General features: G+C 40.5%; 1 protein-coding gene across 4 annotated transcripts in view; it reads right to left on the bottom strand.

The window, feature by feature from the left end:
* Positions 1-13,106, bottom strand: part of ADAMTS19 (ADAM metallopeptidase with thrombospondin type 1 motif 19) — a 140,428-nt gene extending 127,322 nt beyond the window's left edge. For 2 of the 4 annotated variants that reach the window (XM_086867039.1, XM_086867041.1), the window contains exon 1: positions 11,012-11,783. In XM_086867039.1, the coding sequence (XP_086723165.1) occupies positions 11,012-11,746 (735 nt within the window). In that variant the 5' untranslated portion in view covers positions 11,747-11,783. Of the gene's footprint in view, positions 1-11,011; positions 11,784-12,592 lie in introns of those variants that run through there. The other 2 variants (XM_023944865.2, XM_086867040.1) reach the window with 2 other exon arrangements.
* Positions 13,107-14,538: the final 1,432 nt, after the last annotated feature.

Below are 14,538 nucleotides of genomic sequence, written 5' to 3'. Positions count from 1 at the left end.
CCATGTGCTTTCATGGTAGCCACAGAGTAATATGGCACAGTTCCAAAACCCACCAAGATTGTCCATAGAGAAATTTAATCTCTGCTAATCCTTACTGAAATATCTATCCACGACTCCATTATCTTGTTTTGGTTTTTTCTGACAGAGAGGCTGAACTGCTTCTATAATTCCTACTGTTAAACATTATTTAATTCAAGGTAACACTCCATGAAACTCAGTTTCGCTCAAATCTGCAATTTGCCAAAATTACTAATTGTGGAAAGCAGTAATTCAAGAAAGGAAAATAAAATATATTTATAGGTATAGAACTACAATTCAACAAATAAAGTTAGTCCTTCTATAAAATAAAGTTATGCTTAGGGTTTTTATATCTCTATCTAGAATTACATTAATCCAAACCAGATAGCTTTAAGAGAAATAAGCAAGATTACCACAACATTGTTTTAAAAAGTTGAAAATATATAAAAGTCATATTCTTCTATGACTCCTAACAGATTTTTTTTCTAAACTATGCAGTTTTTTGCTTTTAACTTCTAAACCTAAACCCTTTTTCCCTTTTGGAGGGGAAAAAATATCAATTTACCCTTTCATGCACAAAGAATCTAAAGCTCTGCCATCCTTAGGAAAGAAGGTACAGTAGCTGACTATTTTTCAAGAATTATTATTGAAACTAAAAGAAGAAATATGAATTTGGATCACGTTTTTTTTTCCTTTTAAGTCAGACAGCTTGATTTTATGTGCATAAGAACACAAATTATGATCAGAATGGAGCTTTGACATTAGCATCTTGAACAAAGTACCATCAGTCCGACTGGCCACTTTTAAACAAAGTCAGTTATATGAAATAAGCAAAGGATTTATTACCCAACATAAAGCAAAAGGAAAGGAATTATTTAATCCCATCATTTCCAAAGCAAATGATTTAATATGGGAAGCAAAAAAAACCAAAAAAAAAAACTAAAGAGACATCTAATAAATGTGTTATTATTATGCCTTCTTAGACAGGTTACTACAGAAAAAAAACAGGTAATCAGACAGAAAAAGGGAAACATGCTATAACTATCAGCCAGAAGCTGGAAAACTAAGCTTTTTATATGCCTAATTGCATCCATTTTACTCTATAAATCCTCTTCCACTTAAAACTCACTCACTACCCTCATGTGTTTCTAAATAAATATTTGAGGTGAGGTCTACCTATGTCACAAAGAAACATAAAAGACTGGCAATCTCTTATTTAGACACAAAATCACCTACACAATTTCCTGTCTCCTAACTTACAAGATTGTCAGTTCTCAGAAAGTTTCAAAAGTTGTGCAAATTAGAAGAGTTTCACACAAAGCTTGCAACAGAAACACATACAGACAGCTTCATGACTAAGAGTATTTTTCAAAAGGAAATTTAGTAAGAACATAAATATTAAGAGAATATGAGTCCCTTAAGATGTCCCTTTTACCTCCTGTTTCTCACTTCCAGAGGAAAACCAAAGTACTTCATACATACCTTGAAGGACAGTTACATCTGAGTTTTCAAGGTTATAATCCAATTTCCAGGATAATCAGACAAAAACAAATAAATCCAACCAACTACCCAACCAACCAAAAACAACAAAAATCCAAACAAGACAAAAAAAAAAAAATAAAATTGTAAGCACATCTGAAGCACAGTTTAATGTTTTATATAAAAGATGGCATTACTGCAATGGCTGTAGCCATCACCTGGGCACTTCTACCACCCAGCATCCCCTGAATCCCAGAGGGACATAAAAGGACATTTACTTTGTACTGAAGCAAAAAAAGTTGTCCCCAGATGAATTAAATCACAGGCAGAAATATCTGTATTTTCCTTAACTTGCTGCTATCTAAATAAGCTTGCCCTGACTTGACCCAGTTAAACTTCTGACATCTAATGAGAACTTAAGGTAGCACAGCTGAGATCATAAAACAAGCATATGCAATTGTTGGAAGATAATCACACAGAAACTAAATCACTTCACAAGTCAGTTTTGGGCACATTTCTACATTTTTGGATGCAAAACTCATTCAGAAAATAATTCTGAGTGAAGTACTGGTAGACCCAAGAAAAACATTCAACAGCACAGGCTTCCAAAAAAATTTTATTTCTATTCACTTACGTGCAGATGTATGTATTATTAGCAGCTAATGTTAGGAGATTGATTTCTCATTCTAAATCAACTGTTCTAAAATTAACACTAGAAATATTCTTCATTCTTTTACTACCAAATAATACTTATTGCTTATTTATGATAGCATATGAGAAGCAATAAAAAATAAACAAGACGACCAGATTGTCCAGGCAATGACATGTTAACAACAAAAGTTTAACTGAATAATGCACTGCAGATGCACATCTGATCTTAAAACTAATATAGATGTTTTGGGCTGTTGGTTTATAAGAATTTGACCAACTACCGTCTGGATCTGCAATATAACACAGATGCTCATGCACATGCTCAGTGTACTTCACACTATTTCCACTACACTGTTGATTCTGCAAGAAGAAACCAACCAGCCCTCCTGCTGTATCCCAAAATCACCTGAGAGATCTGAATAAACCAAGGAAAACACACATAACCCACAGAAAAACTTCTGCAAACACCTCATTCTGCCACAAATCCAAACTGCTTTGTCTCACTTCTTTCTACTGAGGTAGCTCTCCTCATCACCTAGCAAAGAGATATGCATGTTCACCATTTGAATATTACTTCTACATGACCATTGGTTTTCACAGACTCCCCCTTAAATATCCTCACCTTCCATCAATCCCCCAGCTCGCACACCTAATGCTTTCTCTTGTTTTTTCCCCCCATATTTCCCAGCTCCTCCTATTTTTATCTTATTTAGCATGGAGATCATGGATGCTGATCATTTTACCCCTGTCACAATCCATCATTAACAACCAAAATAATCTCCTGCAAGAAAACATTTTACTAAGAAAGACAAAGAACAGTCCTTTTAACATAATATTACAAGGGTTGCAACATGGAGAACATTTGGTTCTTTTAAAAATCCTGGTTCATTTGCTAGTGAAGAAACAATTGGCAGATACATGCGGTATAGGAGCCAGGGATACATGTTCTGAAGAAAATGTTGGTTTCACTAATGTTAGCAGTAGTAGCTGGAAGACAGTGCTCTGTCTTTTCTTTTGAAAGCTACTAAATGTTTTTTAAAGACCAAAATGCTACTAATTTACTAATTTAATTAATGGATTTACCCAGATTTTCTGATTTACCATCTCACTTCTCTATCTTGAAAAATATCCTTGATATTTCTATATGTTAATTACAATAGGCAAAGATCCCAAGTGATGCACAGCAATCTCTTTTTTTTTTTTTTTTAATAAAGCCACTGCAGAGATAGTGTATTTCTCATTTCTAATTATCTCTCAGAAATATGTTTCAAAGGAAGTATTTCTACTGAAACCAAGCACTTTAGGAAGAAAGCAGGCGATTACAAGCAGGATTGGAATCACAAATCAAACTTGTCTCAGGACACAGCACCTGCATGAGTGTAGGATAGCTCTTAGAAGAAAGGAATCATTACCATATGGTCTGAGGCATGGTGTCCCGAAATCTCACATACTATGCAACAGTGTTTAATATTAAAGGAAACAGAGATCATTACAGTTCAAAGGTAGTCTTGGCCTAAGTCAAACCTGATTTTCTAAACCTTTTGGTTTCATATTAACAATACTGTTCCTATATTTAGAAGACTTATCCTTCTTATGAATTAGGAAGAGTTCTCAGATACACAAAACAAAAATCTAACCAAAAAATGTTTCATCCAGAAAGATAAAGAAGGATAGCAACAGACTGCAGCTCCAGAACCCAGGAGGGAAAACAAAGAGGGTTTATTGCTTTATCGTTAAGCAGATCTTTGTTGGTTTATGGCACTTAATGACAGTAATAAAACTTTTAAAGGGATGCCATCTCCAGTACTCCTTTTCTTTATTAAAAAGAAAGAAAAGAAAACAAACCCCACCCCACAACCTAGATTTAATAGTTCTGTTTGTAATTAACTCCCTGTTCAGCAAGTTTGTTACTAGCATTACTAGTGTTTTGCTTGTACATATATGCTAGTTATTTCAGCTGGCCACAGTCACTTCCTCCATTTTAATTTTCTTGGGTTTCTCTACTGTGTGCTTCATTAGATTGCCAACGTGATATTTTAATAAAGAGATTAAAATATAACAGAGAGAATACAAACACAGCAGCTAAGCTTTCGCTGGAGGCAAAAATGTGGCAGATGCGCCTCTGCCTAAGCATGCCACAGTAACTTCACGTAAACAGCTTGTTTTGTCCTGTTGGAAACCAGACTTCCTACAGGACTGGCTGCCCTCCTCTTTCCCACCTTCTGTTTTCATGTAAATGAAGGAGGAACAACCTAGATGTGTTTCAACGCAGACATTGAAAGACTTGTTCATCAAGGAGCACTACCACATCTCAGTGATTCTTATGAGGAGATAGCACTAATTTTTTGTCCAATGCTTTATTTTCCCAGGGACATTTGTTTTTTGGTTGGGTTTTGGGTTTCCCCCCCCCCACCCAAGGAAAAAAGTCTCAAAACACTTTTATAACAGAGCAAAGCTGCTTTCAGTTCTAACATTTCCACTCATGTCCTACCTCGCCCACCAATTTATACTGATTACAAATTTTATATTGCCCATTTAAACATGTTTAAAACACAAATAAAGCACACTTTAAAGTCAACAAAGCAAATCTTGTTGAACCTGGGAATTCTCCAGTATGGGATACTCATAAAGTACCCTCATTCTCACATTTATTTCTGTCCCTTTCCGTAAAGTTTCCTTTCTCTAACAAACTCATAATGAAACAGTTGGCAGACTGCTTCTATGTATTCTCCTTTCATTTAAGGATCCCAGGAAGGAGGTTGAATAGGAAAGAGTGTGTACATAATTTTATCCTGGCAGCCTGTAAGGATAATCCTTATCAATTTTATAATCCTTCTGCAATATCAAGCTTTAGCATGTATGTATCATACAGACCATAAAGACTGTTAGCATTCTCTTTTCTTTACCTTTTTATGAAAAATTGTAGGTGATCTCTGTTTTCTAATGCTTACCACCAGCATAAAAGAAGCTGTAATTGTCTCAAATTTCTTTTGGAAACATCTGGTGTGGAAGTTACTCAATGTGGATGTGTAACTACAAGGGTCACTGAGGTGGGGAGGAAGGGGCACTATATTTGGTTGACAAAAGGCTTGGTATTTAACCCATTTCAGCTTGCATGTTGGGTCTGTATGATTCAGGATGTGTGGGGTAGTTGCATTTGAGCCTGATAGAAGCAAGAAGTCCATTTAAGCCTCAGAGCCTTACAGCAGGAGCTTACATCCTGTAATAGTACAGCCTCCCAGGGTGATGTATGAAGCCCAAATGTATGAGTTGTTCTGACCACCTGCTCCCAGAAGCTGACAAAAGCGGGGATACTCACAAAAGCAAGATTTTAGCTTGCATGTTCACTGCACAGCAAAGAGACTCATTACTCACATCACATGCAAACAGCCTATTTACCCTCAATCTATCAGAGCCTATGACAGGAAAGGAGTTCCAGCAGGTTAGTATTTTGGTTGCACACTGAAAGCTGTGCAACCAAAAGGAAGAAGTTCAGTACAGATCTACAAAACTGTTTGAGTTGCCCGAAAATTCAAGTATACTTGCCATATCAGGCACTACTCTCATTGCAGGAATCACAAGGAAATGTAACTAAAAACTATATTCACTGGGATTTTCCCACATAAAAATGTTGGAACACTGAGGTGAAAAACCCTGTGTAGGAAGGAAGATGTCAAAACACAGATTCTGCCTTTTCTTAGGCTGAATCCTACCCGCAAAAGTGATTGTGTGCAGAGTTCTAGGAAGATATAAACTTCTCAATGGATTTTACTACTATTGCTCATTCCAATTTTATTGTGCTTGCTCTGAGACAAGCTACCAAGTTAGGTCTTCAATGGAGGGGTACCAAATAATAATTCCAGTGTTCTAGAAGTTCTAGTGTCCTAAATGTAAGGGACATGTGAAATTAGAATAACTTAAGAAATCTAAAATATTTTTAATTGATCATGTGTCATTCAATTACTAGTAGTTAATAATAATAATCTTCAAAACTAATCTTCACAAACTTTGTGTCAGAAGTAAAAAAAGCCATGCATTTCCTGTAGAGTTGCTTCAGGGTTTTTTTTGAATCTTACTGAAGTGTTATACAACACTTCCATGAGCCAGTAAAGGCACATACGTTTTTCACGTCCTTATTTACTAGTTTTATTGTAAAAGTAGGACATTACAATCAGAAATACTCATTGAAATGTTGTTCTCTAATGATACTTGGCACATTTCTGCATGGCACAAAACAACTGTCATCCATTCTTTTGCTGATGCTGGCAGCATTGCTTTGGATAGTGCTATTTAGGTGAAGTACTGGTCTATAAACTATTGATCAGACATTTAAATATCTGCTTGCTACTGGCAATGATGCCTAATAAAAGCACCACATGCTTCCACAGAGAGAGCTCTTCCCTGGACTGGAGATATGCTAAGACTTGTTCCAATTCAAGCCACTGTGAAAATGCACATTACTTTTAATTTCAAATAATATTTTTTACACAGATTCATCAGAACTATAAATATGCTACTTCTAGATTCACTTTCTTAAGATCCAGTGAAATTCAGATGAATTTTAAAACTACTTTCCAGAAAAGTAATGCAAATGTCAATGTTGTCTCCTTAGGTAGAGCTCCAGAGATGTTCAATAGACAACCTGCAAGAAGCTGAGATGAACAGCATAGAAGCAAGCAGCTGCATTATTCTGTCCATTCTCTCCGTATACATTTGCTCGTGTTTGCACTTCCTGAAAGTCTAAACATACTCCATCGCTTTAGAAATAAAAAGCCACTCAGATACTTTATCAGCCTAAACAGAAATAGCTGCTGCTATTATAATAATAATAATATAATAATATAATATAATATAATAATAAATACAGAGCTCCTGCTCTGCATTTATTGCAGACTGCTTCAGTCAAAAGAAGAAGAAACATTGAGGCAATCTCTGCCTGTCAGTACACAGCCACAGAGTACTACTTAAGGAATTCATTACTAAGAAATAATTGTAGTAACACCTCTCTTTTTGAAATGAAATGAGTAGGGGATAAAGCACATATTTGCTATGTTTACAGCACACTGTGGAAAAAGCAGTGAGACTACTTCAACTTTCATTCTAGCAGTAGATAAAGAACCAGCAGTCCTATTTCTTCATTCTAAGTCCACAGTAAATTTCTCCTACAGCATTCTATAAAAAAATACCATGTATATATATATATATATATTACCAGCCACAAATAAAACTGCTCAATAACTTTTGACATGATTTCTTTCTTATTTCAAATATTATGTGGGAACACAAGCAAAGAGAAGAAACAATCGTCTAAATAATTAATGGCCCAGCTCTGCAATTCATCACTTTCAGATGAACAATCTCACTGGCATCAGCAGGACTGTTTACATCTTGGTATTTGGCTAACCATGAACAAGAAGTAGGGAGTCAGCATACAGATGGGAGAATCCTTGGAAACCTCTCCTCATTCATCTTCCCAGAGCACCAGTGCAGAATCCCAAAACATACTCAGAGTAAATCCCACTGAGATCCAAAGAGATGTAAGTGTCCACAAGTGTTTTCACGAAGAAGTTGGACAGGACTGTCACCACTGATCATGTGAGCTATGAGATTGCACCAAGGTCACCACGATGAAGTTGCTGGATAGTCCATGCATATCTTCAATCTTTAGATACATTAGAATATAACCATTGAATTATATTTCATTTGTCAAGATTAAGTGGCTGAATGAAGACACTTCTGAATGCTTCCAGTCAGAATTTGGTTAATAATTTTCTAGCAGTACAGCTTTCATTTCTCACTTGTATTTTGGCATGATATGTTAGGATCCCCTTTATTATTACCTCTCCATACTGGTTCTTGATAAGCACCTTGAGAAAAAACATACTACTAAAGCTTTTAAGACCTGTGAAATGATATGGGGAAGCTTTAACACTGTCCTGTATGTTAGATGCTTTACACAAATGCAACCAGTGAAATATTCAAAATCTAAATTTCAGCTTCAGAGGATAAGATCCCTAACATCTTCAGCAATTGTTCTTTCAGTGTACAGAACAGTGTACAGAACTACACAGACTTTTTTTTTTTCCCCCTATTTCCTGAATATCACTGGCACATGAGGTCTCTGTGTGCTTTGAGAAACTGAAACCGATACCAGCATCCTATGAGGATGGTACAACTATTTCACTTAAGGCCTCTCTTTAATTTATTGAAGATGCAGTACCTTTTGACAAAACTAGTCCCACAGCAACAGCCATACCGCACTGCCAGGTATAACCTTCCCCTGCAGATGATGGCCAAACTACACTCCTTCACCCCTTCTCCTGCGTGGCATAATCACTGCTCTCTGTCAGACTACACCTTATTTCCTTGGTCAGTAAAAAGACTCACTAAAAGGCTATTTCTGAAGAGCATGTAATGAATGGTATAATCTAATCTGCATGTTGGCCCACATTTGACTTTCCAAAGCATATGCAGCTTACTAAACCTAACCCAACGTCTGCAAAGCTTGGAAATGAGAGTATATCTAAGACATTTGTATTTTCTCTGAAAAGTCTTTATACTTAAAATGAAAAAATAAATTCTAATTCTGGCAACTACCATAAAATATTTGTGGGGACAAGTTTCAATGTTATTTTACATACTAAAAAAAGAGAATGTAGTTTGAAATACAGCTTGGCTCTGTTTGCAGGCCCAGGCCTAGATGAAACAGGATGGAATATCCAATGCATGTTAGGATTTTTTTTTTTTTCAATACTCTTGGAAACTCAGCAACTTACATACGTAATATGAGCAATGACTGAATAAAGCATGAAAAATAGTTTAGGATTTGTTATGACAACTTTGACATAATAGCACTGTGCCATTTTTTTTAACTATTCCTAACACAGCAACACTCTCAGGAAGAACAGCTGCTTAACTATTTCACCACAAACAAGACAGTGCAGCTGAGGATCACAACAACATCAGTTGCCAATTTTATTTGAGATACACAGAATACTTTATGTTTCAGCTGCAGTTTTCTAGATGGGGAACATGATCTGAGCACATGCATGCTTAGATGGCCAAAGGCTTTGGAGTAAGGTGGTCTTCCTAGTAAAGTCTAACAGAATCAAAAATTGCTAATGGGGTTCTTATGAAACTGGGATCTATCCAAAAAGTGAATTTCAATTTATATAATAAATCAAAGGTGTTACAGACATGCAATGATGTATGTGCATGGCTTTTGAGTAGACATAATAAAAAGGTGATCATTATTTCCACCAATTTCTTTAAAAATATTTTCTAACCTAATTTTACCCAAACACAATGTAGAAGGAAGTAAAACTCTCAAATTAAGAAGGAGTGCAGAAGTCAAATGCTTTTCCTGACCACAAAACTCTTCTACCCAATTGTGTTCAAACCATCATCAATTGACTTTCAATATCTTCCTCCACAATTCTACTACCATGCTTCGGAAAATATGACAAACTATCAATACTTAGATGCCAGCCACTTAGAGCTGTGTGAAACTTGGCGTTTTCACTTTGCAGGAGTGCAGGAAAATATTTTATTTGGTGTCAATCCACCATTTTCAGTCTGTGCTGATTTTTAAATAAGTTCAAATAGGCAAATGAATAAGCAGTCAAAATTTCCACATTTTACCTGGTTTCACTTCATGGCCATACAAATAAAAAGGCATATCTTCATGAACCATGGAACAAGTTAGATGTTCAAATTCAGAAATACAAGAAAATATCTATCATGTGGTTATGGTGATTTACACCCAAATGTCAGGATCATGGAGGATGTTAACCCTCTCTAGCACCATTACTCTGTGTATTTTAATTCTGTATAGTGCTGCAAGCACATGCATTTATGATGCTATAGAAAGGCCCCAAATGAGAATAATAGTAGCAATAATTGGGGGTTTTTTAGATCCTGCCAGCACCCTATACCATCACAGGTAAACTTTTTTTCTTTCTACACTTTCCATCCACCTGCAAGTACCTTAGGATTGCAGCTCCCTGGATCATCACTGCTCCTGTCAGTGTATCAAATTCTGCTCTTTATCTGGCAAAAATCATGAGTGATTCGCAATAGAAATAATAGCAGGGGGAGCTTGTTTTAAACAACAGAAGTCTACCACAGAAGTAGTAACAATTGAAAAGGTCTGACTGTATTAAGATTTCTGCTGCGAACATGCTCATTGCATTCTCCTATGGAGGAGTTAAAAGGAGAGAAGCCCCAAATTCAAATAACAATAGGTACCACATGTGGAAAGCTGTGAGGTAGAGAAAAAAGGCCAAAGAGATGAAAGCAAAGAAATAATGAAAAGGAGAAATGAGACACTGGTAAAATACTGGTAGAAATAGAAAAGACAGAACAGTTTGAAAACTGAGATGTAGAAGGAAGATAATACAAGTAATGGAAATAACTTCAGGATACAGGATGAGAATGAAGAACAAATGGATTACAGGTGGACTGAAGGAGAGATGATGAGACAGAGAAAAGAAAGGAGAGGGAGCATGGAGGTATCTAATTACAGAATTCATTGGAGGCAAGATAAAATTACAGGTGGAGATGAGAAAAGTTTAAGAAAAGATGGTATAAGATGGAAATCCACAACCAGAGATGTATGTATCTGGAAATGGGATAAATAAAATGACTATTGTGCAGGCTAAAGGCAGAATTAGGATTTGAGAAATGTTATGAGAAGAGTACGAATAGGAAAATGGATAAAAAACAAGGTTATGTACAGAGGTAGGACACAAGATGCTATGAAAGAAAGACCTTAGGAAAGGAATGGGAATGAAAAGCAATAGGTGAAGCAGGGACTTGGATGGAGAGCTAGGTGCTAGCCCAGGTGCATGCAAGGTCATCTTACCAGTCCACCACAGGTACTGAAGGAGGCGAAGGAGCCTGGGTAGCGGAGGACAGCACCACTGTAGTAACAAGCTCTCTCAGGTTGCGACTGTGCGGCACTGGGTGGACTTTTGCCCTCACCCCCGAGCCGCTCTTCCACAGCAAAGCCAGGAGCCAGGAAGCGGCTGTCCCTCTTGAGCAGCAGGTAGAGTTCCCGAGCAAAAGCTGGGATCCTCAACAGCACTTCATCTGCATCCTCTACTGGAGGTGGTGGGGGGGGGGATGGTGGTGTTGGCAACTGAGAGGCAGCACCAGACCCCTGGGGCAGGGGGGACCAGTGGTAAAACTCCTGAGACTCATACTCATCCTCAGTGTCCTCTTCCTCTGCTGCCTCCCCTACAGCCTGTGCCTGGCCATCCACCGAGGAGGAGACTGAGCGCACCTCTCGGGAACTGCCAGCCACTGGGCTAGGTGTGACTGGGGCACTGAAAGTGCTGCTTCGGTTCCCACTACTGGGGTCGACGCTGCAACCCCCACCACCACCACCACTGCCACCTGTTGGCTCCTGCTGGCCCGGGCTCCATAGGGCAGGGAAGACGATCTCCCATTCTTCAGTTTCTTCTGAAGCATGGAGACCTGTGGGAAATCCGGCAGATGCTTTAAATGAGTGGAGCACTGAGAGGCATCCAGTGCATGCCAAAAACCTACCCTTTACCCAACACAAGATGGTCCTTCTTAGTCCTAGACCAACAATCATGCCGCAAAAAATACTGTGGGGTTCATCTGTACCTTTCGTCTTGCCCTTACACACAATAGGGAGGCCAGCTGCTAGATGAGTCTGTGCTTGTTGATGTGTCTGGAACACACCAAGGTCCTGCACAACACTAAGAAAAAGTACTCCAAGCTGGCAGAAGTTGTGCTCGTACCAGTAGCTGGAGATGTTCTTCCTTTTGATCACCAGCTCCAAGCAAGGGAAGTTGCATAAACCCTTCATCATTTAGACAAAGTAACAACTTTTCATATTAAAAAAAAAAAAAAAAAAAAAAATTGCTGAAAAACCTAAAAAAATTTTAAAATTGCAACCTTCTCAGAATTCTGTGCTACACCCATTATGCCTCCCAAAGTTCGGCCAAACATACACACACATACACACCTTGGCTGCACATACAAGTGGGAGCTGCGTGCACATGCTGTCTCATGATTATTCTTATAATGAAACTGAATTAGAATCACTAACTACTTATGTCCGGATATCCCACACACTCTACATCACAATACAACCAAAGTCCGGTATGCCAGCATTATGTTTACAAAGATCTGAGTACACACAACCTCCACTAGCCTGACACAGGAAACAGTTTTATTTACACATTCATCTCACACTCTAGGAACAGCTCAGCCGGGAGAGATGACAGGGCTGCTTGTGGAAATCAGGTCTCGTACAGAGGAGCGCTGCTCAGTGCACCCTCACAGCCGAGGCGCGCATTATCTGATCACCCATCAGTTACGGGGGGCGCCGCGGTTAACAATGGCCAGGTACCGCCACCGGCAGCCGCGGAGGCCGCCCTGGGCTCGGCCCGTCCCGCGAAAGGCGCGCACTTACCTGCGCCGAGCCCGCTTGACAGCACGCACAGCTGGTAGAACACGCAGCACACGCGGCTCAGGCGCATCCTCCCTCCCAGCGCCATCGGCTCCGCGCCCGCGGGACGCCGGCCGGCAAGACACGCAGGGCTGTGCCGAGTCGTGCCGGGTCGAGCGGGGAGTGCCGCGGGGCGCAGCCACTTGGGCGCCCGCGGAGAAACTGCGGGAGAGCGCGAGTAGCGCGTCCCGCCGGAGCGGGAGGGCGGGCGGGCAGCACCGGCGGCGCGGGATGCGCGGCGCACGGCGGCCGGGCGTGCGTGTGTGTGTGTGTGTGTGTGTGTGTGTGTGTGTGTGTGTGTGTGCGCGCGTGTCTCTGGCTGTCTGTCCGTGTGTGTCCGTGTCCGTGTGTGCGCGTCTCTGCGTGTGTGGGGGCGCGGGCAGGCGGGAGCGCGGCCCGTGCGCGCACACAGCGCCCGGCGGCGGGCGGGCAGCTGCGCCCCGGCGGCAGCGACCGCGCTGCCCCCGCCCGCCGCTCGCCCCCACGGGGCGGGACGCGCCGGGCCCCGTCCCGTCCGGCCCCGCCCCGCCCCGCCCGGGCGGGCACCCGCCGCGGCCCCCCTTCCCTCGCCCCGCCACAACCCCGCCGCCGGGCCGCGGGCAGGCGCCCGGGCGGGTCCAGGAGCGGCCGAGCCGCGGCCGCGGCCCCGGGAGACGGCGCTTCGCACCCCGCCCGTGAGGGGCGCGCACCGCGTGCGGCCCGGCGGCAGGAAGGGTTCCCCTCATGCCCGTCTCCAGCAAGGCGCTCAGCGGAGCCTTTGCCTAAATTCAGGGGGCAGCAGACACTGACCGCTTTTGCCTAGTCTCGTGTAATTTGATTCTAAGCTCCTTTTGCCCCCACCACGCAGCTCCATGGAAACCCATCACTTTCCACGCCGGCCCTTGTCAGCAGAGGAATGAGTAAATGAGGAGGGAGCAAAAAGCTTTAGCTGCACATCTAGCATCAGCATGAACTGCAAAAGCAACAGGTAAAGACGTCCCTCTAAAACTCGGATTTTGTCATAACTTCTGCTGCATTACCTACTGTTGTTGGTGTCAAAGGTGATTGCTGTGCCTTAGGGGAAGGCAGAACAATCCAGTGGGGTGAGGAAAGCCATCTGTGCCGTAAATGGGAAGTTAAGAAGTTGCAAGAATTCTTTCTAGAAGTTAGCTGTAAAGTTAGAAGTTAGCTGTAAAATGAAAAGCAAAACATACAAACAAACAAAAATCACGTGTTACAGCTCCAAATAAAAAACACGTTTGGAGTCCACAGAAGCCAAATGCAGCTGGCTTTTGGTCTCTGCTCTGTTCAGCAGCTGCTTGAAAAGTATGCTGCATGGGTAGGTATTCTCAGCTGACTCCAAAATAGTATTTTTGATTACTTGTTTCATTTATAGGGGGAAAAGGTTATCATACACTGGTCTTTTTCTCTTTTTTTTTTTTTTTTTTCTTCTTTTTTTGGCATTTGAACTGACTTACAGCAAGCAAAATTGAAGGGACTCAGTTAAAACAAGATTAATTGATTAAGAAGAGGGGAGTTTTTCAGGGCTCCAAATTGGTATTTGCCTGATAATTAGGTGACCTTAAAATGCATTTCAAGGGAAGCTTTGTTTTCCAAATAAATAACAACATATGCACTAATTTACAGAGGAATTAGTTCATGGGCCAAATCCTGCAGCCTTTTCACAACCACAAGTCTCCTTACAACTGATCAGGAAGTGCTGCAAAATGTGGTTTATAAGCTCCTGTGAAAATATTAGATACAAATTCTGATTTTATTTTTGTTATGACAAATCCGAATGTACAGGCAAGATGCAAAAATATGCAGAACCTTTACTCTGCATACAGTTACATCACAAAACACCTAAATGAATAGCAGACAGGAATAAGGTAAAAAGATATGGCATGTGCATGTGCTAACTTTAAAACTAT

The sequence above is a fragment of the Cyanistes caeruleus genome, chromosome Z, assembly GCF_971803275.1.
Source record: "Cyanistes caeruleus chromosome Z, bCyaCae1.hap1.1, whole genome shotgun sequence".
NCBI classification, from domain to species: domain Eukaryota; kingdom Metazoa; phylum Chordata; class Aves; order Passeriformes; family Paridae; genus Cyanistes; species Cyanistes caeruleus.
The sequence above is the reverse complement of the archived record's forward strand: the minus strand, read 5'-3'. Positions and strand labels throughout refer to the sequence as shown.